Source organism: Anomaloglossus baeobatrachus, chromosome 5 (genome assembly GCF_048569485.1).
Source record: "Anomaloglossus baeobatrachus isolate aAnoBae1 chromosome 5, aAnoBae1.hap1, whole genome shotgun sequence".
Taxonomy (NCBI): domain Eukaryota; kingdom Metazoa; phylum Chordata; class Amphibia; order Anura; family Aromobatidae; genus Anomaloglossus; species Anomaloglossus baeobatrachus.
The window spans coordinates 135,964,616-135,988,670 of NC_134357.1; the positions used below are offsets into that span (position 1 = coordinate 135,964,616).

The 24,055-nt window shown below is 47.5% G+C and overlaps 1 protein-coding gene across 1 annotated transcript in view; it reads left to right on the forward strand.

The window, feature by feature from the left end:
* Positions 1-24,055, forward strand: part of NODAL (nodal growth differentiation factor) — a 132,546-nt gene that overhangs the window by 63,347 nt on the left and 45,144 nt on the right. Inside the window, exon 3 of the mRNA XM_075351678.1 lies at positions 18,333-18,449. Within this exon, the coding sequence (XP_075207793.1) occupies positions 18,333-18,449 (117 nt within the window). The remainder of the gene's footprint in view (positions 1-18,332; positions 18,450-24,055) is intronic.

The window sequence follows — 24,055 nt, forward strand, 5'->3', positions numbered from 1 at the left end:
CTCCCCCAGCATCAGCCTCTCTCCTCCCAGCCTCCCCCAGCATCAGCCTCCCTCAGCATCAGCCTCCCTCCTCCCAGCCTCCCCCAGCATCAGCCTCCCCCCTCCTAGCCGCCCCCAGCATCAGCCTCTCTCCTCCCAGCCTCCCCCAGCATCAGCCTCTCTCAGCATCAGCCTCTCTCCTCCGAGCCTCTCCCAGCATCAGCCTCTGTCCTCCCAGCCTCTCCCAGCATCAGCCTCTCTCCTCCCAGCCTCCCCCAGCATCAGCCTCCCTCAGAATCAGCCTCCCTCCTCCCAGCCTCCCCCAGCATCAGCCTCTCTCCTTCCAGCCTCCCCCCTCCCAGCCTCCCTCAGCATCAGCCTCCCTCCTCCCAGCCTCCCCCAGCATCAGCCTCCCTCCTCCCAGCCTCCCCCAGCATCAGCCTCCCCCAGCACCAGCCTCTCTCCTCCCAGCCTCCCCCAGCATCAGCCTCTCTCCTCCCAAACTCTCCCAGCATCAGCCTCCCCCAGCATCAGCCTCTCTCCTCCCAGCCTCCTCCTCTCTCCTCCCAGCCTCCCCCAGCATCAGCCTCCCTCAGCATCAGCCTCTCTCCTCCCAGCCTCCCCCAGCATCAGCCTCCCTCAGCATCAGCCTCCCTCCTCCCAGCCTCCCCCAGCATCAGCCTCCCCCAGCATCAGCCTCTCTCCTCCCAGCCTCCCCCAGCATCAGCCTCTCTCCTCCCAGCCTCCCCCAGCATCAGCTTCCCTCAGCATCAGCCTCCCTCCTCCCAGCCTCCCCCAGCGTCAGCCTCCCCCCATCCCAGCCTTCCGCAACATCAGCCTCCCCCCTCCCAGCCTCCCCCAACATCATACTCTCTCCTCCCAGCCTCCCCCAGTATCAGCTTCTCTTCCCCCAAGTCTCCCCCAGTATCAGCCTCTCTCCTCCCACCCCATACGCAGATCTCCAGTCTGCATTAGAGACACCCCCATGCTCCTTATGAATCTTCAGCTCTGCGAGCACTTACCTGCTCCAGGGCCTGCCGTCATCTTCCTGGCTCACGTGAGTATCCTCTTCTGACACCGGCTTCCATCGCGGCGTCCTCTGCGGCGTCTTGCTGTGAGCTCTGCATGTGAAATCCACACAGCATTGGACACAGCACAGAGGAAGGAGCTGATTGGCGCGCCTGTGACCCCGGAAGTGCAGGCGCCGGCAGTTCCGGGGTCAATCAGCTCTCTGTGCCCGGCCGCCGCAGTTTGTCTGCATTCACGTCTTAATTGACGTGGATACAAATAAATAAAGGTGCGCCTCTCCCCCCTCCCCCCTCCGAAAATACAGCGGATTTAATGAATGTGTAAAAAAAAACACTTTTTTTTTTTTTTTTTTTTTTACTGCTAGAAGGTGCCGCCCCCTGCATCCTGCCGCCCTAGGCACGGGACCACGGGTGCCTAATGGTAAATACGGCCCTGTGGCCATGTCTGTCCAAAAGATTGCAAGTCAAATAAAGTGTGATGTATTATCCTGCTATGTCTCTGATGGTGACCGCCATGGGGGTGGCAGATGTACCCCAGAAGACTCAAGTAAGTTTTGTACACCCCCAGCCAGGGCATATACAAGTTCAAAGGGAAGTGGAGCGGAGCCCAGTCAGCCATCACCTGGCTCCCTTTTACACTTTGCTGAAAATATATATCAAATATAACCCAAGGTAGAATGAAGCCTGAAGATAAGAAAGAGACTCATGCAGGTAATTATGAAATAAAATATGTATATTTTTTATACATCATTAAAAAAAATTTAAAAATAAAAATCACAGATTGTATCAAAAAGGGATACAGAATCGCCTGGAGAAATTGTGTAGAGCATATGGGTGAGGCTGCAAAGCCCAGATGAGCCTATGAATATGAAAACATGAATAGCGCATAGTAAATATGAAGATCCTTAATTCTGGTGCAGAGCCAAATAGAACACCCAAAACATTCCAAAACCACCTAAACAACATACATTATATGTTTGCAAGAATATACAGTAACTGTTTTGAATAGGTAAAGTCACCGAAATTAAGTGATTGTTGCTGGCAGAATTTGCACTGCAGTAAATGAAATTCTTTATAGTCCAACGCGCTTCGGCGCCTTTGTCACAGTAAAAAAAAAACAATCAAAAATTCACAATACAGTAACAGCAGGGTTTAAAAAGGCTAAAGGGGATGTGATCTCACATCATGGTGGGAGGGGATTTGGGCGTGAAAGACCAAGTGCATAAGGCTAGGGGCTGATAGGAGCTGGATGGTGTAAAAGGAGACAGGGATGCAGAAGAGGCGACTTAAAATAATAAAAACATGTACCGTATATAAATGAGAACAGACCAGGAAACAAGTGTGGACAGAGGAAGGAATAGAATCTGATACAACGCTGCAGGGTAGTGAGGAGAGCAAGATCAATAACAAAGAAAGGAAGGGAAAAAATTGTTTTGCAAAAAAAACTTCACTCAATAAGAATAAAATAATTATAATTATGGAGGGACATAGGCAGAAAGCCTCAATACTATAACAAAGCAGACACATTAAAAATATATGAACATGAGTAACAATCTTAACATTTTTTAAAATTTATATAAAAAAAAGTTATGAAAAAATATTTTTTCATAAAAAATAAATGCAGACTTTTTAGCAATAAGGACTGACTTCTAGAGAAACAGGCATGGGGGGGGAGTGCGCTTGCCAGGTCCAGAGCCTACTTCAGCTGGATGTGTATCCGCAGTGGAAATGCAATGCAGCACAAAGACCCATCGGGTCCCAGCACCGCAATACATGCCACTTGGCTTCCAGAAGAAAAGTTTCTCCAGTTTTGGAAGACCGAAAGGATTCAGTGTTATGTAGGATAGATTCACAACACACAGTAGGCTTTTCATTGTCCAGCATTTGAAACTGCTCAGAGGCTGAAGACTCGTGGTTTGCTGTGTTGGCTGGCTTTCAGTGGGCTTGAGTGCTCCTGAAGATAACCCGAGGCTGTTTCGGAAGAAGGGGACCAAGATTAAGGTCCTTTTGCAGTGCGAATGTTTTTGTAGCACCATCCTCAAAGCCAGGTGGACAATTGCTAGTGGAATCAATTGTCTCCATGTTAGAATTGTGAGCTATTGTTGTTGTGAGAGCTTACATGTGTTATAGTAGGCACATTTAACCAGGTTTTCAGGGTAATGTTGGATGATGAACCGTTCCTTAAGAACATTGGTTTGTTGTTCAAAATAAGTTTCTTTGCTACTGTTGCATCTGATACATTTGTACTGGTTATAAGCAAATTCCTGTAGTGGTTACTAGACAAGTGGCTATATCCATTAGTGTCAACATCTTTGAAGGAAGCGTCATGAAAATGGCTTGCGCACAGATGACAATGTGTTCTCTCTTGCAGGGCCACTATCAGGGCATGAAAACCATGACTGGTGTATGGGGCATGGTGAAGAGGTGTAATTACTTAGCCCTGATCTTCACTCGGCCCGAGTCATAGGTGCAGCAAAGGGGCCAAGCCGTGTCGCTTTGGCCAATAAACACAGCTAATTTGCATGTGACGCCCTTCTAGGGTATCACATGCAAATTAGCCATGTGGCAGAAGCAAGGTCAGTGGACCAGAGCAGGGCACCAGCGCATCATCCCATGGTCCAGCATTCAACAGCGTAATGAGGTCATCACTCTGCGGCCTACTCACACTGCTGCAGGCAATGCAGAGCCGTGGAGGAAGCGAGTTTGTGGCAGCCGCCAGAGAATGGTAGGTGGTGGTGGAAAGGCCTGCTGACCCCAGTCCCTGTTTGCTTCAGCTGGATGTGCGTTGGAGGGCACACGTCCTGCTGAAATGCATTGCAGCTCAGACTGGACACCGCGCAATGTGGGAGTTGGGGAGGGTGAGTAAAATGTTTTTGTTTGTTTTTTCTTTTTGCGGCACACAAATATACCATGAGGAGCCCAGGAAGGGGACATATATACAAGAAGGAGAGCATATATACCGGGAAGGGTTCAAAAGCCACAATGGGAACATATATACCAGAATGTTCCCAGGAGGGGGATAGATATACACCAGGAGGTGTAGATTATACTGATTCATTGAGATACATCTGTATAGAACAGTATATATCTATGTTCCTGTATGCTAGAGATGAAGAAAAAGTCAGATTATTTTTTTTTTATAAAATTACAAAAAATAATTACTTAATGTTTCCCAAGGACACAAACCCACAAACTCTATCCCTGCAGGTAACAGCTCAAGCTACTACAGTAGCCACAGCCTCTGTTGAAATCAGTGGGAGGAGTTTGTGTAATTGAAGCTGCAATGCAGACTTTGAGTGTGTGCCGCCCTGTGTCAGCAGCTGGGCTGCTCGGATGCGGATCCGCGGTGGCTCGAGGGGCGTCACACTCAAATGAAGGGGGTATTTACAGGGGGTTATATTTAGAGTTCATGACACCTCCCGTGGTGTGTGGTAATGTGGAGTACCACCTCTGCAGTTGGGAGTACCCTTGGGCTATGGAGTGGGGCAGTCGGATGTTAGAACCCTCCATGGGTAGGGGGGATGCCCCGGGACTCGGTGATGGGAGCTTTCGTACTCACACAGTCCATAAAGCTGACACCAACGACTGGATAAACCAAAGTTCTGGATACCGCTGCCACTGAGGGGAGCTAGTTTGGGTGCCGTCGCCTGATGGTGCTGCCTGGTGATCTGTCACCTTCCTCCTGGCACTTAGTTCACTTCTTTGTTGGTCCCGGTAGCATAAAATTAGTCGGGTCCCACTCCCCAGTGTGGCTAACTGTGGGAGCTTGCTTTCAGGGTTCATGCTTGGGATTTTCTGGACCATTTTTGTGGAAAGTCCTATCCCCCTCGTTGCGCTAGTACCCCGATTTTGGAGTGGGTGGAGAACGGATCTTGAAGGCTCCGTTCTCGTTGGGTAAATTGTCAGGTTGCCTGAAGCTACTCCCTGACCTAGGGTCCACATACCCCATCGTGCCCTAGTCCCAGCCCGGTGATGGTACAGAGCCACCGGCTGTTCTCCTCGACAGTTCCGTGCCCCTTGTCACTATCCCCTGTAACTGGCGGTCCAGCTCCTACTAGGCCCAGACCACCGTCTGACACCTAGTTGCTTCCAAGGAGCCCGACTCCTGACATCCTCTTTCCTTCACTCCCTACACTTCTCCCTTCACTCTCCAACTCCCAACTACTTACAACTCACTGACACTCCTGACCTCCCCAACCAACCCCCCAAGTGGGCGTCCCTATTCCACTCAGGCCGTCTACTGGTGTGTCTGGTGGGTGTGGGGCAGAGTGTACCAAGGACTTTAATTGGCTGATGTACGCAACACCATGTAGTTGGGGACCCATAACCAAGGAGGAGGTGGATATTGCACAGAAGGGCAGATTGCACAATACCCTGTGACGACCTGATAGTCCAGGGGCGTCACAAGTGCACAGACAGATTACACTGGTATTCAGATATTCATTGCATATACAGTACCAGTGCATTTCTGTGTCTCTGTATTATAGAGGGAGAATAAAAGAAAGAATTTTTTTTTCCTTCCTATAAAATTACTGTATTTTTCGCATTGTAAGATGCACTTTTCCTCCCAAAAGTTTGGGAGGAAAATTAGGGGAACATTTAATAATCTGAATGTAGCTTACCGGGGTGGTGGAGAGGGGTCGCAAGAGGCCAGGGAAATGCTGCGGTGGCTGTGCAGGGGCTGCAGTGGCTGTGCGGGATCTGCGGTGACTGTGTGGGGTTTGCGGGGCTCTGCGGGGTCTGCGGCAGTTGGTACTATGGCAGCTGTTCACGGTCTCCGGCAGCTGGTGCTGGGGCTGCTGTTCATGGTCTCCGGCGAATGGACTGGCGCTGTGGGATGGGCGGTGAGGACTTCAAATAATGCCGCCCAGAGTTGGTGCCTACGCAGATGGAGGTCTCAACTCAAGCTCTCATATGCGCACACGTCGCCTCTGGCCCATTGATCTCCCAGCAGCGGACTTAAGGAAAATGGCGCTCAGATGTGGCGCTTGTGCAGATGAGATCTCGGCTTGCCATTGAGCTGAGAGCTCAATCTGTGCTAACTTTGGGCGCCATTTCTTTGAAGCCCTCACCACCTGCAGCCGCAGCCCGATCCCCAGCACAGCTGCACCAGCACAGTTGGCAGTTAAACATGATACACAGATGTGATCTGTATAGGTCATTTCAAAATTTATTATACTTGATGAAGGGGTCTCATCGGCCCTGAAACTCGTAGTTTAATAACATTTTAAACTTACCCATTTGGATCCTTATCTTCCTTATTATTTTTTTACCTTATATTATCAGTCCTGTCAGCGACAGTATTGGAGGCCTTTATCCTTTGCTATCTCCAGTCACGTTGTTACAATGAGCTTCACTTTACAACATGGTGCTCTAATAGCTGAATCTGGGGTGGAGTGATGGGTTGCAGTTGTATGTGGGCACAGCATAGATTAAATTTTTCTATATTGGATTTAAAATTCCTGCCCAAGACCCAATAGCTTGTTGACATCTACCTATCACTTGGTAACTAGGGTGCATGGTCTTCAAGAACTTCTTCTACATACACATCTAGAAATTACTTTTATGGTATATTTTAGATGCAAATTCATCCTAATAAATTAGAATATCATCAAAAAGTTAATTTATTTCAGTAATTCAATACAAAAAGGGAAATGCATATATGATATGAAATCATTACAAACAGAGTGATATATTTCATGTGTTTATTTCTGTTAATGATGTTGATTATGCCTTACAGCCAATAAAACTCCACAAATCAGTATCTCAGAAACTTAGAATAATTACCACAAAACACCTGAAAAGGCTTCCTAAGCAATTAAAATGGTCCCTTAGTCTGGTTCAGTAACCTACACAATATTGGGGAAGACTGCTGACTTGACAGATGTCCAGAAGGCAGTCATTTACAAACACCACAAGTAGGGTAAGCCACAAAAGGTCATTTATAAAGAAGCTGGCTGTTCACAAAGTGCTGTATCCAAGCACATTAATGGAAAGTTAAGTGGAAGGAAAAAGTGTGGTAGAAAAAGGTGCACAAACAGCTGGGATAACCGCAGCCTTGATAGGATTGTTAAGAAAAGGCCATTCAAAATTTTTGGGGAGATTCACAAGGAGTGGACTGCTGCTGGAGTCAGTGCTTCAAGAGCAAGAGCCACCACACACAGATGTATCCAAGACATGGGCTACAAGTGTCACATTCCTTGTGTCAACCCACTCATGACCAATAGACAACGCCAGAAGCATCTTACCAGGGCCAAAGAGAAAAATAACTGAACTGTTGCTCAGTGGTCCAAAGTGCTGTTTTTAGATGAAAGTAAATTTTGCATTTCATTTGGAAATCAATGTCCCAGAGTCTGAAGGAAGAGTGGAGAGGCACACAATCTAAGCTGCTTGGAGTATAGTGTGACATTTCCACAATCAATGATGGTTTGGCGAGCCATGTCATCTACTGGTGTAGATCCACTGTGTTTTATCAAGACCAAAGTCAGCACAGCCATCTACCAGGAAATTTTAGAGCACTTCATGCTTCCCTCTGCTGACAAGCTTTTGAGATGGAAATTTTATTTTCCAGCAGGACTCGGCACCTGTTCACACTGCCAAAAATACCAATACCTGGTTTAATAACCACAGTATCACTGTGCTTGATTGGCCAGCAAACCCACCTGACCTAAGCCCCATTGAGAATCTATGGGGTATTGTCAAGAAGAAGATGAGAGACACCAGACCCAACAATGCAGACGAGCTGAAGGCTGCCATCAAAACAACCTGGGCTTCCATAACACCTCAGCTGTGCCACAGGCTGATCGCCTCCATGCCACGCAGCATTGATGCAGTAATTCATGTGTGGCGCCCCTGAGGCTTCAGTCGCCACAAGTTACTGCACCTTACCAGAGGTGCAGTATTGATCCCGGGTAAGGAGGAGGTCATTGCCGGTAAACCACCACAAATCACCACAATACACAGTTTGATGCCCTCTCACTGGGACTGGGCTGGAGTAGAGACATTGGAGGGTGGCCATCACTAATGTAGTGGACCCTCTGCTCACTTTTTCAGAAACCCAGGGGGGAGGAGCTTGACACAGGGGAGCAAGGTAACACACTCAAACATTCAGAGAGTTACAGATGGTCAGCAACCAGGAAAGTGAGACGCAGGAGGACACGTTCGCTGATGGGAGAGCTGTTATCTCCCTCAGTACCGGTGCACTCTACAGGGTGCAGAGCCCTGGGCTGGTGGGCGCTTCAATTCCCAACAGCAGAGTCTGCCAGGCAGACAGATATGAAGTCTTCTGGCCCACACACAGTGCTCGGGGCACAGCCGCATGTGGAGTCAGGGGTCGTGACCATAGGGGGATCCCATCTATGAACTCGCGCTGCCTGCTATATGGAACGGGGAAAGAAACCATTCCCAGGACTTGGGTCCCAGCGTAGCTTCAAGCCACAGGGACTAACACAACACAGTGCATGGAGGAAGGGCTCACTGAAAGAAACACCAGTTCTGACCTACGAACTATCTGGGATTGGCTGGAGCCCATGACAGTGGAGTCTAGCAGTCCAAAGGTGGTGACATCTCAGTGACTAAAGAACTTAAACTGCTACCGCTGTGTCGTCTAATCCTTCCCGCGCCCCGTGCTCCTTCATTAGAGTGGATTGCTACTCCCCTCATCCTCCCTAGGGCCTAAGCTCTACCTGTGGAGAGCTATACCATCTGAGCTGCGTTATCATCAGCCCTGGAGAAGACCTCCTGCAGCGGCGGCTAATACCTGCCTGAGCACCACAGGTGGAGTCACAAATAACCACTACTCCCATCATCCCCATCTCCCCTTTTTATTAACACCGAAGGGGTAATGGAAGCGGGCCAGGCCGCTGTGATATCCCAAACTGGTCCGGTAACGAGTAGCCCTCCCCCAAGATGCTGTGGGCACGTCGAATGCAAAAGGAGCCCCGACCAAGTATTGAGTGCACTTACTGTACATACTTTTCAGTAGGCGCCAACATTTCTGAGTTTAAAATCATTTTTTCAGTTGGTCTTATATAATATTCTAATTTTCTGAGATAATGACTTTTGAGTTTTCATTGGCTGTAAGCCATAATCATCAATATTAAGAAAAATAAACACTTGCAATAGATCACTCTGTGTGTAATGACTCTATAATAATATATGCATTTCCCTTTTTGCATTGAATTACTGAAATTAACTTTTTGATGATATTCTAATTTATTCAGAAGCACATGTATTTTATTTTTTTTTAATGCTCAGTAATGTTTGTGTTCTAGGAATTTTCTACTACCAATGTTAAGGAAATCAACTGATCTATGAACTGGACATCATCATCATCATCCTCATTATTATTGTTTGAATTTGTATAATGATACACCTGACATTTACATTACACAATAAATGTATAAATGCATCACCTTATACATAATACATCTAAAATGGTATTTTACACACATAGAAACCAACACATCTATAATGGCGTTTAATTGACCTAGGACTTGTCTGGGCATGTACACTTACATAAAATACTAAAAAGCCCCTAAGACATATGCTAACATCAGATAAGAACCATAGACCTACTCACATCCTACTATATACATCACCATGCCAACCATTTCCAAAGAACCAATCAACACACTCATTTAAGCTTTATGAACCAATCATTGTGTAAGGATTGAAAAGTAACCAATAATGTTGAAGTGTATTGACTTGCATGTTAAAGCTTTTCAATCAATATAACCTCCGGGCATTGCCCAGTGGGGAATCAAATGACAGACCTGGCCTTCTTTCTTCCCTTCATCGACGCAATTCACTGGGCATGTTGTTTGGCTGATTGCCATAGCACCAGCTTAGGGAAGCTCCTTTCTTGATTGACATATTAAAGCCCCTGTGTACTCAGGAAGGTCTATACAAATATTTTGATTGTCCACCACATTTCATTAACTTTAACTCTATTAGAAATCTTTGAGAAGTATAAGTCTTAGGAATTTTGTCACTTCACTTGTGCCTTAGTTCAGTGGTGTAGCTACTGGTATAGAAGCCATATTGGCTACTATGGGGTCCATGGTCTTGGTACATAATGTTCCTAATGTTAGTCAGCATCAGGATGTTGTGTGCGGCTATCTAAACAAGGTTCTGAACCTTGCCAGACATTCTCTGTGGAGGCTAGTTTGGCATACAAGGTCCTGATGATAGCCAGCATGAGGATGTCCTGTGCCTTGGCACATACAATGTCCTGACAATAGGAGTCAAGGGTTTCAGTGAGTCATTGTCTGGAAATGAAGAAAACCATGAGAATTCAAGATTAGTCAGCATTTTGGTCTTAAATCTGATTATTTTTCTCCTCATATGAAAAGTAAGGGGGTTTGCCCTGGGTTCTGATCATTTTTGAATCTGGGATCTCATAAATATAGGTTCTGTTCTTGGGTCTGATTAATATGATATAGATTTGGTCCGGCATCTGTTAAATTTAAAGGACTGGTCTTGAGTTGGAATGAGATTTAGTGATCTTGTCTGGAGTTTGATCCTTTTTGTTGATATTTGTATGTATAGAGGGGCTGTTTTGGGGTTTGATAATTTTGGGGTCTACTCTTGGATCTGAATAAATTTTGGTATCTAAGCTGTTAACTACATAACTGTTCGGAATGTTGTGCCTAAACCTGTCCTATAAGAGCACACTTGGTGTCCTACTTGCATTTCCTTACCATAACCTTTACATATAGCTGCTAATTATGTTTTCTCAAGGGAGGTACAAAATGAAATGTTTGCTGTGGCGCCGTCTCTTCTTAATACTCGGATATCAGAGCTTTAGTTGCTGAATGGAAATGATCGTTCCCAATAGCCTTGTGCAAAAGTAAATGTAAAAAAAATTAAATAACGTTTAAAAACAAACTTCATTGTAGTGTATTTTTTTTCCAATTGAGACATCACATTTCACAAGCACATATGGATGTGATATTTAGGTGTTTAGTCCACGTACGTTCAGTCATGTAATATATGTGGGAAGATTTTGTACAATTGACCCCTTCTATTTGTAACATTGTGAATACTAAAATTAGTGCAGATTTAGAATTAGTAATAGACAAGGGGGTCTTTATTCTACTGATCAGTGGGGGTCAAAAGTGCACAGACCCTCTTATGAACTCCTTGAATACATTTCACACATGGAGAAAAACTGTAAGCAGAAATTTCAATAAAACTTAAAAAATTAGTAAGTTAAGGCCACATAGTGACTTGTATTATGCAACACCCAAAGTCTGCAATGCACCAACTTTGTTGTACTGTATGATCAAAAAGTCTTATATGTCCCCCATTCAATTCTATTGTTACTGCATCTGCTAAAGTAAATGTAAGACAAGAATAAAAAATGTTTACTTAATTCTCATCCTTTTTTGTAGACGACTATGACTGATCCTGTCTTAAAATTCACAAAGATAACAATCTGAGCATGTCGCCAGGTTTTGCAGATTTTTAAACACTGTTACCCAAACACAATGACGTTAAGTAATTGTTGTTTATTGCACTATGAATTATACATTACATGTGTTTGGATGGAGAGTCTGTAGTGTTAGCAAGTACATGAGTAAATAATATAATGAAAGTGACTGTGTGGAATAAATGTATACTTTACAGTGTTTTCCACATTTCACATTCCTTCCCTATCTGCAAAGTGTTCTGTAAACTCGAAATAAGTGAATACTGAGACAAAATGTCCATATATCTTAAATAGGTTGTCTACTACTTTTACATTGACGGCTTCTTCTTAGGATAGGTCATCAATGTCTGATCAACCGTAGCCCGACACACCACACACCCACCGATTAGCTGTCCTCGGAGCTGCTGGCGGAGGTAGGCAGCCACAAATGCTCAGTTCTGGAGCTGCCGTGTCTTCTGATAGCGGTCAAGTACTGCACATATGCCTCCCATTCAAATCCATAAGAGGCGGATGTGCAGCACCCAGCTGCAACCACTATCAGAAGACGGCATTGATGGCTTCTCCTTAGGATAGGTCATCAATGTCTGATCAACCGGGGTCCGACATCCCGCACACCCACCGATTAGCTGTCCTCGGAGCCGCTGGAGGCACTAGGCAGCCACAAATGCTCAGTTCTGGAGCTGCCCTGTCTTCTGATAGTGGTCGGGTACTGCACATCTGTGGCGCAACTGCAGCTCCAGTCGCCACAGAGTACTGCACCTGATTTAAGGTGCGGTATTCACCTCAGGTAAGAAGGGAGTTAATCACCGGTGTTCCACATTTACACTTTACATACAGCTTAAGAGCCTTCTCACTGGGGAGCTGGACTAGGGTAGGCAGGGGGGTTGGCCAACATGAAGCTTGGAACTTCCCGGTCACTAGGACAACTACCTGTAGGGCGGGTTCCACTTGGGGTAGATGTAGGAGCAACCTCACAGAATCTTCAGTCAGTCTACCTGGGACTTCAGATCTGGCGACAAGACACCACCACCACCTTCTTCCTTTTTCTTCTTTCATGGGGCCTGTGGCTTGGAGTGTAACTTTCAGCCCGGGTTCCTCACGACTGGAGGGGCAACTCTTAGAAAGGACAATTTCCAAACACCGGTGGCTTCTTGCAACTTAACCGAGGTCGACAGGGCCCATCACAGCGGGTGACTGGAACTACCCGGGCGAGCGGAATAAACTGTGAGTAAAACCACCTGGAACCACAGCAGCTGACTCGGACTCTTATTACCAGCGCCGCCACTCCGTGCCCCAGTGCTAATGGCCCCCGCCACCACTACAGCCTTCATCATCCTCCCTGGAGCCTGCTCCACCTGTGGGGAGCGAAACCATCTTTGCTGCTACTACCATCCACCCTGGAGGACAGCCACAGCAGCGGCAGCTAATTCCCTGGCCGCATACCACAGGTGGCGTCACAAAATCAAACCTCCACCATCACCCTTATCCACCCATCTCCCTCTGTGTACACCTCGGGGTCACAAAACCGAGCAGGGCCACCCATGACATCCCCTGATCCTCCCCGGCCCAGTGATGAGTATTTTCCCCCGACCCCCTGGGGTGCTACACATCCGCCTCCCATTCAAATCAATAAGAGACGGATGGACAGTACCCAGCTGCAACCACTATCAGAAGACAAGGCAGCTTCAGAACTTAGCATTTCTGGCTGCCTGCTGCCACCACTGGCACCGAGGACAGCTGATCGGTGGAGGTACGAGGTGTCAGACCCCAGCCGATCAGACATTGATGTCCTATCCTAAGGCTAGGCCATTAATGTAAAAGTAGTTGACAACCTCTTTAAAGAGAATCTGTCACCTTATTTATATCACTCAAACTGCAGGCAGCGTGAATTAGAGCCTGGTTGTACGATCACAGCCAGGTATATTTTTGTCCTGAAACACCTCCCACAGTGATAATTACATCATATCTAGCATTGCTGAGCGGAGCTGGTCAGGGGTGGCACTGGACTAGTATGGTCTCTGGTTATGGCCCCCGGATGGATCTTTAAACAGCATGCTGCGTGCAGATTGGGCTACATAAATCAAGTGACTGGTTCCCTCTAATTATTTTAATACTTATATTTACATGTGTAAAACAAGGGTCTGTAAAGTGTGCACAGGGTACAACTCTACATGTGGTTTTGCAGGAGTCAAATCAGTTCAGTTATTCCTTGCCCAGTGGCTAAAGAAATGCATTACTAAAGGTGGTGTGACACACAGCGACGACGACAACGACGTCGCTGCTACGTCACCATTTTCTGTGACGTTGCAGCGACGTCCCGCCGCTGTCGCTGTGTGTGACATCCAGCAAAGAGCTGGCCCCTGCTGTGAGGTCGTTGCTCGTTGCTGAATGTCCTGCTTAATTTTTTCGTCGTCGCTCTCCCGCTGTGAAGCACACATCGCTGTATGTGACAGCGAGAGAGCGACAAAATGAAGTGAGCAGGGAGCAGGAGCCGGCGTCTGGCAGCTGCGGAAAGCTGTAACCACTGTAAACATCGGGTAACCAAGGGAAGACCTTTCCCTGGTTACCCGATATTTACCTTCGTTACCAGCCTCCGCCGCTCTTGCTGCTAGTGCCGGCTCCTGCTCTGTGCACATGTAGCTGCAGTACGCATCGGGTAATTAACCCTATGTGTACTGTAGCTAGGAGAGCAAGGAGCCAGCGCTAAGCAGTGTGCGCGGCTCCCTGCTCTCTGCACTGTGACATGTAGCTGCAGTACACATCGGGTTAATTAACCCGATGTGTACTGTAGCTAGGAGAGAAAGGAGCCAGCGCTAAGCAGTGTGTGCGGCTCCCTGCTCTCTGCACATGTAGCGAAGTTATGATCGCTGCTGCGTCGCTGTGTTTGACAGCTAAGCAGCGATCATAACAGCGACTTACAAGGTCGCTGTTACGTCACAGAAAATGGTGACGTAACAGCGATGTCGTTGTCGCTGTCGCTATGTGTGACACCAGCTTAACTGTACAATATATATGAATGTTGCATTACCTAGATGGACAGGCAGATTCAAGAAGTGGTATTGTCGGTACAAGCACTAACAGACGACATTTTGTAAAAAAACAGTATATGGGTCCCTTTTTTAACCCCTTCAGGCCTGGGGCACTTTCCGTTTTTGCATTTTTGTTTTTTGCTCCCCTTCTTCCGAGAGCCGTAACTTTTTTATTTTTCCGTCAATCCTACCATGTGAGGGCTTGTTTTTTGCGGGACAAGTTGTACTTTTAAATGAAATCATACGTTTTACCATATAGTGTACTGGAAAACAGCAAAAAAATTTCAAGTGGGGAAAAACTGCAAAAAAAGTGTGATGGCACAATAGTTTGTGGGATGTTTTATTCACCGTGTTCACTATATGGTAAAACTGATGTGTGGGTATGATGCCTGAGGTTGGTGCGAGTTTGTAGACACCAAACATGTATAGGTTTACTTGTATCTAAGGGGTTAAAAAAAATTCAGAAGTTTGTCCAATAAAAGTGGCGTACGTTTTGCGCCATTTTCCGAAACCCGTAGTGTTTTCATTTTTTGGAATCTATGGATCAGTGATGACTTATTTTTTGCGACTCGAGCTGACGTTTCTAATGGTACCATTTTTGCGCAGATGCTACATTTTGATCGCCTGTTATTGCATTTTGCGTAAAACTTGCGGGGACCAAAAACGTAATTTTGGCGTTTGGAATTTTTTTGTCACTACGCCGTTTACCAATCAGATTAATTGATTTTATATTTTGATAGATTGGGCATTTCTGAACATGGCGATACCAAATATGTGTATATTTATTTTTTTTAACCCTTTAATTTTCAATGGGTGGAAAGGGGGGTGATTTGAACATTTAGGTTTTTTTTTTTTATTTTTTAAAACTTTTTTTTACTTTTTTTTTTATTTTACTAGTCCCCCTAGGGGGCTATAGCAATCAGCAATCCGATCGCTATTATCTATCTGCTGATCACAGCTATACAGCTGTAAACAGCAGATTCAGTCACTTTTGTTTTCACCCTGCTCCCGGCCGGGTGAAAACGAAAGTAAAACGTCATAGCTGCAGGCGTCATCACATGACCCTGTGCTACGATGGCAACCCCCGAAAGTCACGTGATTACTCACGTGACTTCCGGTGGGGGCGGCGGTAAGTAAAAAACATGGCCGTGCGCATATACATCTCACTGCCAGACTTTGGCAGCGAGATGTAAGGGGTTAATGTTCTGGGTGGAATGCGATTCCACTCGGAACATGTAGGCACACATGTCAGCTGTTGATAACAGCTGATATGTGCGCCGATCCCCTCCGCCTGCCCGCGGCAGAGGGCAGGGCTTAACGGGACACGCTCCATATCCGTCCATGGTCGTGAAGGGGTTAATCTTATTTGGTAATAAAATTGTCCATACTTCTTAAACGGGTTGTTCACTACTTGGACAGCCACTTCTTATTCCCCTAATGTGCCCTTATAAAAATAAAAAAAGCTTATACTCACCTCTGGCGATGTCGGAACTCACATTCCCGTGGTCCACGTGACATTGTTATGACATGTGAGCCCCACGACCATTCAGCGCCGGCTTCCTTCTCCCCACCTTTGTATGGTTAAGTAATTAACACACTCATACTCATACACACGCACATCAGATCGGACACACACACATGAGATCACACACACACACATCGGACACACACACATCAGATCACACACACACATCAGATTGGACACACATCAGATCACACACACACACACACACATCAGATACACACACACATACACACACATCAGATCACACACACAACAGATCCCACACATACACACAACAGATCGGACACACACACATCAGACACACACATCAGATCACACATAGACATCAGATTGCATACACACACTTACCACATCTAGTGATACGGATTGCTTCCGGCCAGCAGGGGAAGATGGGACGCAATGCAATGAGGCGTGAGGAGCTGCGGTGAAACGCATTTAGGACCTGAGGTGGAACGCATCGAGTCTCCTTATAATCCCAGAGATATTTTATCAATGCCATGAATTCACAAATGTGGTATTGCTGTGTAAGTCTTTTCTTATTTCCTTAAAAAAAATAAAATAAATGTCTTTCTCCTGAATTATATTTGGTGTAAGATATTAACAACATGGTCTTTCAGTTTTGGAGAACTGTTTTGATCATTATTAAGCTACATGGTTGATTGCCTCCAATTTACACCACAGCTTTTTGTTCCTTCTTTTGTTCCTTTGTTACTTATAAATTGAATTCTGCACTCCCCATATGTTATCCAAGAATATACATATGTAAGAAATTGATGTACTGCTGGAATATGTCTGGAGCCAAGAGTAAGGAAAGATCTAAACAAAAGAGTGACGAGGGCTGTGGTCAGCCATATAAATATATACATTACGGAAGTCTGAGACATACAGTGTCATTTATTTCCTTGCAATGGGATCTATCCAGGATGCTAACATTCACTGTTTTTGTTATAGCAGACACATTTGAATTTACATTTTGTGATGATTTACATTTAAAATAAAAAAGTGAATCAGAAAGGGCTTTTAACAAATACCTCCAAAACACATCTTTCCAAAATCGGAAGCAGAAAAGACAATCACAAGATAATAGATACATGGTAATATTAACACAGAAGAGTAACAAGTAGTATGAAGAGTCCCTTTTAGTTTTACCTTTAAAAGTAGTTTTTCAGCACTAAATGAGTGTCCCAACTAAACCCAGCACCTTGTAGAATTATAGACCTATTAAAAATTATACCTTTAGTGTCCAAATCCATTGCTGGTTCTGCTCGATATCCTTCTTTATTCAAATACAGTGATACCTCGGTTTTTATTGATAATCCGTCTGAATACAATCAATGAAAACCGAAACCAATGAAAACCGAAGCAATTATTTCCATAGGAATCAATGTAAATGCAATTAATTTGTTTTAGACACTCTAAAATACATACAAAAAACACATTATATAGAGAATAAAGATAGTGTTTAATACTAAAAACAATAAGAAATTAATATAAAAGGAATAGTAAATGAATATAAAATACTAATATAAATATATATAGAATATAAAATATATAGAATATATATATACTGTATATATATATATATATTCTATAAAATATATAGAATAAATACATTTTTATCTTACATTTCTTACATAATGTTGAAACTGATGAGCGGGGTGATACTCACACAATGCCACACAGAGCCGGAGAATGCATGGTTCACCCTATGTTGTCGCAATATTAGCATGTGGGCATGCAGACAAAAACAAACGAAACCGAGGCAATCAACGAAAACCAAGGCAAATTTTTAGTGGAAAAAATCAACGAAAACCAGCGATAACGGACGCCAATGAAAACCAAGTTACCACTGTACTAATGAGATGCTTGGTGCTCCCTTGACCTGGCTGAGTATTTCAGTGCACTTTTCCCATCTGCTTGAGGTTAGAAGTAAATAGAGAAAAGGCTCTCAGACGATGACACCATATTGAATTGGGTTTAAAAGGGGGTGAGGGAGTGAGTTTCCCCTGGTAGTGGCTCCCTCATCTTTATACTTTGTGTTAAGTACTGAAGACCTCTTAGTGCTTGTATAACAATGCTCTTTAGCCTTGTCCCGTGAAGACAATTTGGAAGCCATGTCTTAAAGGGGTTGTCCAAGCTTATACTCATCTCTCATGCCAGCGCCATTCCAGTGGTACCAGTGATCGCATTACTTGGGCTTACATGAGGATGTGACTTTACGCAAGCCCTGAACCCAATCACCGCCAGCGTCTCTCTCCCTATCTTTGAACATATGAGTAATCAATAGGATGTAAGATCTGTGGCTGCTGCTTACTTCTTGTTAATTACTCATTTGTCAGAAAGCAAGGCGAGAGAAGCCAGCGGTGTTTGGGTACTGGGCTAGCATGAAGTCACAACCTCATGTGAATCCCAGAAACGCTATCGCCATCACCACTGGAATGACATCGGCACAGAAGGTGAGTATAAGCTTTTTATTTTAATGGGGCCAAACATGTGAAATGAGAAGTGGATGTAGTAGTGGATAGTGGACAACTCCATTAATGTTGAACAAGGTTTATGGCAGCTCTACATGTAGAGTAAGGCTATGTGCGCACGTTGCGTAGAGTTCACTGCAGAAATTTCTGCAGCGATCGGAAGAGCACATGTGCGCTTTAAATCGCTGCAGAAATGTCCGTAGTGAAGCCAATTCCATGCGCTCTGCCTGCAGCTCCTGCCATAGACAGAGCAGGAGCTGCCGGCAAAGCGCACAGAAGAAGTGACATGTCACTTCTTTGAACGCAGCGCTTCGGCACTAGCCGAAGCGCTGCGCTCTAAAACGCCATGTGCGCACGGCCCCTGCTCAATCTCCATAGACTGTGCAGGGGAGGCAGGACGCATGCAGTTACGCTGCGCTACAAAGCGTAGCGTAACTGCATGTATTTACACAACGTGCGCACATAGCCTAAGAATCCCTATGCCAATGCTAAAGATTTTTTTATCAGGATCTTTAACATCTATGCGTTTCAGTGTCAGGCTGACCCCTTCTTCAGAACAAAAAAAGTGATGAAAAGCACAGACCCCGAAACTTGCAGACACAAAATAACCTAAGTAAGTATCTAGTTTTTTTAGTACTTTTTGGCACACGTACTCCACCTACAGCACAGCCAGGAACCGAGTCCCGACCTACAAAGACTCTTCTATGTTCAACTTTTTCATCTAGTTGTTATACATTTTTCTTTGCGCCCTTCTCTTCCTTACCTACCATTTTCAGTTAACTTATCTTTTAGAAAGGCCATGTTTGAGTGATGAACGTTCAACCACTAGGATTTTTGTTTAATCCACTGCAGTTTCTAATTTTGCTCACATTAACAAGAGAGCTTACTGCCTAAAGGCCACGTCTCACTAAGCAACATCGCTAGCAACATCACTGCTGAGGCACGACTTTTGTGACGTAGCAGCGATGTTGATAGCGATGTTGCTGTGTGTGACATCCAGCAACAACCCCGCCCCTGCTGTGAGGTCGCTGGTTGTTGCTGAATGTCCTGGACCATTTTTTAGTTGTTGCTCTCCTGCTGTGAAGCGCACATCGCTGTGTGTGACAGCGACAGAGCAACAACTGAATGTGCAGTGAGCAGGGAGCCGGCTTCTGTGGACGCTGGTAACCAAAGTAAATATCGGGTAACCAAGAAGCCCTTTCCTTGGTTACCCGATATATACCTTTGTTACCAGCGTCCGCCGCTCTCACGCTGTCAGTGCCGACTCCCTGCTCCCTGCACTCATAGCCAGACTACACATCGGGTAATTAACCCAATGTGTACTATGGCTAGGAGTGCAGGGAGCCAGTGCTAAGCGGTGTGCACTGGTAACCAAGGTAAATATCGGGTTTGTTACCCGATATTTACCTTAGTTACCAAGTGCAGCATCGCTTCCACGCGTCGCTGCTGGCTGGGGGCTGGTCACTGGTTGCTGGTGAGATCTGCCTGTGTGACAGCTCACCAGCAACCCGTGTAGTGACGCTCCAGCAATCCCTGCCAGGTCAGGTTGCTGGAGGGATCGCTGGAGCGTCGCTTAGTGTGACAGTACCTTAAGAGACCGACTCCTTCTGCTGTGCTCCAAGTGCAATGTTCAAAGTCCATTCTGCCACAGATTACAACAGCATTATAAGTTAGTGTGAAGCCCCGCTGATGCAGTGTCGGTGCATTACCTTCAGGGACTCCACGTAGATGGATCTGTCTGGTCACAGGTAGGAAACCTTCTTTGTAGTTTGTCGTGACGCCACTCTCAGATTTGCGGTCAGTGGGGACCGCCACTGCAGGTTAAGGGATGCCTGGGGCTGATGGTGGGTGCAGCCAGTTGTAGTAGCCTCCTGAGAGTGAGGCAAGCCCCAGGGCCCTGTGGAGAATGTGTAGAACTACAAGGCGCAGAATGACTCCACACAAGCAGGATGTCTTTCAGGGTTTTTACTCACAGTTGATAGCAGGGTGAGTAACCCGGGCGTAGCTGGGATGAACCAAATGGGAACCAGGTATCCTTCAGGCTGACTTCTGATGGTGACTACCAACTCGCCTTCCTTAGCCCTTTTTGGTTTGGGGCAACCCCGACTTTGAGTCCCTATGGGGGTCACCCAGGGAAGTTGCTGAAGCCTCACTCCCCTTCGTTTGCCGTGTGCTTGTTGCCTGGGCCAGATCACTCCAGCTACTTGCCTCCTGTGACCTATGGGCCCTAACTGTGGCTACGTGGCTGCGGCTGTTGTGGTGTTGTGGCGTGGGCTTTGAGAGCCCCACACCGGCAGGTTTAGCAAAAGAAAGCTGGATCTATCTCCGCTTCGGGATCTGCCGCCCGTTTGGGCCTGGTACTCCCTAGCAGTCTCCTTACTTCCCACTCCGTGCTCTCTCTCTAGCTGAGATGGGTTTCGGGTAGCACTCCTAGTTGACCGTTCTCCCCCGTCGGTAGCCACTGCGCGGACGCTGTCAGACTACAGCAGCCCACGGGATCTGCTCCTCTCTCGAGCTCCCTGGACTCTGCACTGAACTGGCTCACTGCCCCTCCTCTCCTGTTCTTGCCTACGCCACCTAGCAACCAGACTCTCTTACCACACCCCTTGAGAGGAGATGGAGGCTTTTGGCCCCCTCCACTATTCCAGTGGAGGTCAAGGCTTTTCCCCCTCCTGGAATCCCCAGGGGTCCTCTCAAAGGTACATGTGTGAGACCTGATCACTATGCGCCTGTGTAGTCACACCTCGGTCAGTCTTCTGGATTACCTGTGTTGTACTGTTCCCAGCATGGGTGCAGTACTCAGTGGTGCCTGACCAGGTCAGGGGCGCCACATTCCCCCTTAGTTATCACCAGCACGTCCTCGGGCTGCAAGACAACATTTTAAAATGCATAAAACATTAAAACATGTAAAACATTTTTAAGATCACCAGGTACCATACATCACCACCCTCCACCCACAAGTCCGTTAACCCACCCAAAACCCTTTCACGTTGGCTGCGCCTTCAGCCACTTCTGGCAGGATGTAGAGGCGGCTTTCATGGGCTGGTGGTTTCAGGGTATACCTGGCCTGGTGGATCCGCGCCTTCAGCCTCTTCTGGCAGGATGTAGAGGCGGCCTCCACAGTTGGTGCTGACCAGGTACCCTCTTTGTGGTGGAGAGCCAGGCCCCATAAACAGGCATGCTCTCTGGTTGCAGGTGAGCCAAGGCCCTATATACGGACGTGCTCCCTGGTTGCAGACGAGCCAAGCCCCTAAACAAGCTGGCTCTGGTGGTGGTACCCTCTGGTGTAACTATTTACACTGCGAGAGTTTGTGGCTATAGCCAGTTCATAGCCTTAAGGTTCATTTCTCACATCAGTTTATGTGGGCACATTTCTTTAAACAGTAACGTTGCAAACTTTTCAAAACTTGTCAAACTGGTAACTTCTGTACTTCTTATGTTATTTACATGGATTCCTCCTCACCAGGGCTTGGGCCTGTAGGGCTGCGGCACCTGTTGCTTTCTTGACCTCTTTCTTCATCTGTGGTAGTCTCATCAGTAGGTTCTTTCTCTGTTCTTTCTCTATCTCTGTCTTTCCTTTCTTCTTCTGTGTCTGTTTCTTTTTCTTTAGGACATGGTGTAACGTCTAGCGCATACCACCCTCTTTCTCCTTGATGCATGGTAAACTGTACGGAGTCTCCTGTACGCAGGTTCCTTCCAGGATGTCCTCTGGGCAAATTAGCTCTGACGTCTCTCCTATTGACAAAAATGCCTTCTTTGATACCAGGTGCAACGATGAACCCGTATCCTGACTTTAGGCTAAAGTCTTCCACAATTCCTCTACAAAGGGGTCCTCTGACTTGTGCTTTGGCTCTTCTCAGGAACCGTTTCTCCTGTAGGTCTCTGGCCGTGACTTCTCTCTGCTCTGGGGATGGCGGTGCAGGGGACAACTGGGTTCTGCTACGGCGCCGTGTCTTGCGGGCTTGATTCTGCTGGGCTGTTACTTCAATGCCTGCAGGCCCCCAGGTGAGGTTTCTGGGCAGATCTTCGTCAGCAGACGGTGTCAGGTCTTCCTCATCCCAGCGGGAATATGGCAACATCTCCGGCTCTGGGCATGGATCCACTGCTGGTGGCTCCGGGGTCAGCTCCTCAGCTTCCTGGCCTCCTCTCCCCCTTAGTTCTTCTGAGCACTCCTTCGGTGGCAGTGCTGGGGATGGGCTTTCTTCAGCAGACCCAGACGGGGAACTCTTTGGCGTGGTTGCTGCAGGAGTTGTCAGAATCCTCTTGGGGGTGTGCGGAGGGAGCATGTACTGATCCACCATTTCCTGTGGGAACTTGGCCTCCATGTCAGCCTTCAGCTGCCAGTACGCGGGGTCCTCCCCCAGCGTGGGCTTCCTAGCAGGGACCTCCTTGGACTGGGGAGCAGTGTCTGCTCTGGCCTTGCAGGCCGGGGTAAATAAGGGTACGTCTGTCTTTTCTTGGCGGGCCGCGCCTGGCATGGCGGCGGCCTGGTCTTGGCGGGCCGCGCCTGGCATGGCGGCGGCCTGGATCAGCGTCGCTGTTGCAGTGGGCTCTGTGCAGGCTGAGCTGGACGTCGCTGCAGCAGTCTGGGCTTGGCGGGCCGCGCCTGGCGTGGCTGCGGCCTGGTTCAGCACCTCACTTGCGGCGCGGACGAGCGTTGCTGCGGCGGTGGGGTCTTGGCGGGCCGGGCCTAGCAGGGCGGCGGCCTGGGTCAGCGTTACGCCTGCGGCGCGGATGAGGGTCGCGGTGGCAGCCGGTTCTTTGCGGGCCGGGCAGGGCATCGCTGCAGGGACCGGGTCTTGGTGGGCCGAGCAGGGCATCGCTGCGGCGGCCTGGGCTTGGCGGGCCGCACCTGGCGTGGCTGCGGCCTGGCTCAGCGTCGCCGCGCCGGGCGCCTCTTCAGGGACCGCGGGCGTGGCAGCAGGGGTCGGGGCATCCGGGCCGGCAGGGGTAATACTGGACTCACCCATCGGTAGCAGCATCGGGGTCTGAGTCGTCACCGCCCGATCTGGCACTCGGTGCGCGGCTCTCTCCTCGTAGGCCCGAACCGCCGCGGTCATCCACAGAAACTCCGTCCGTCCCTCTCTAATCAGCCTTCCGACCCTGGCTTCCAGTTGATCGCAGAACTCGGCGAGCTCCCGACACCACCAGGCAGCGGAGCCTGGCTCTGGGTCTCTGCACTCAGACGCCATTTTCTCTAGCAAGCTGCTGGCTTCTCTTCTGCTCCGCCGTCTCTGGACGCTTCCGCTCTCTTCACAAGCGAGGTCAGAACTCTGCAGGGGATCTCTGGGTAGCCACACCTCTTCGTGGGCGGTAACTTCTTCCAGCGCGGGCTGCTGTTGTTTTTCAGCGCGCTTTTCATGGTGGCAATATGGCGGCGCTTCCAATTTTTCAAGCGGACCGCCCAGGCACATGGTCACCTGTCTGAACAGGTCTAGTCCTTATCCTGTTCGTGACGCCAGATGTGAAGCCCCGCTGATGCAGTGTCGGTGCATTACCTTCAGGGAATCCACGTAGATGGATCTGTCTGGTCACAGGTAGGAAACCTTCTTTGTAGTTTGTCGTGACGCCACTCTCAGATTTGCGGT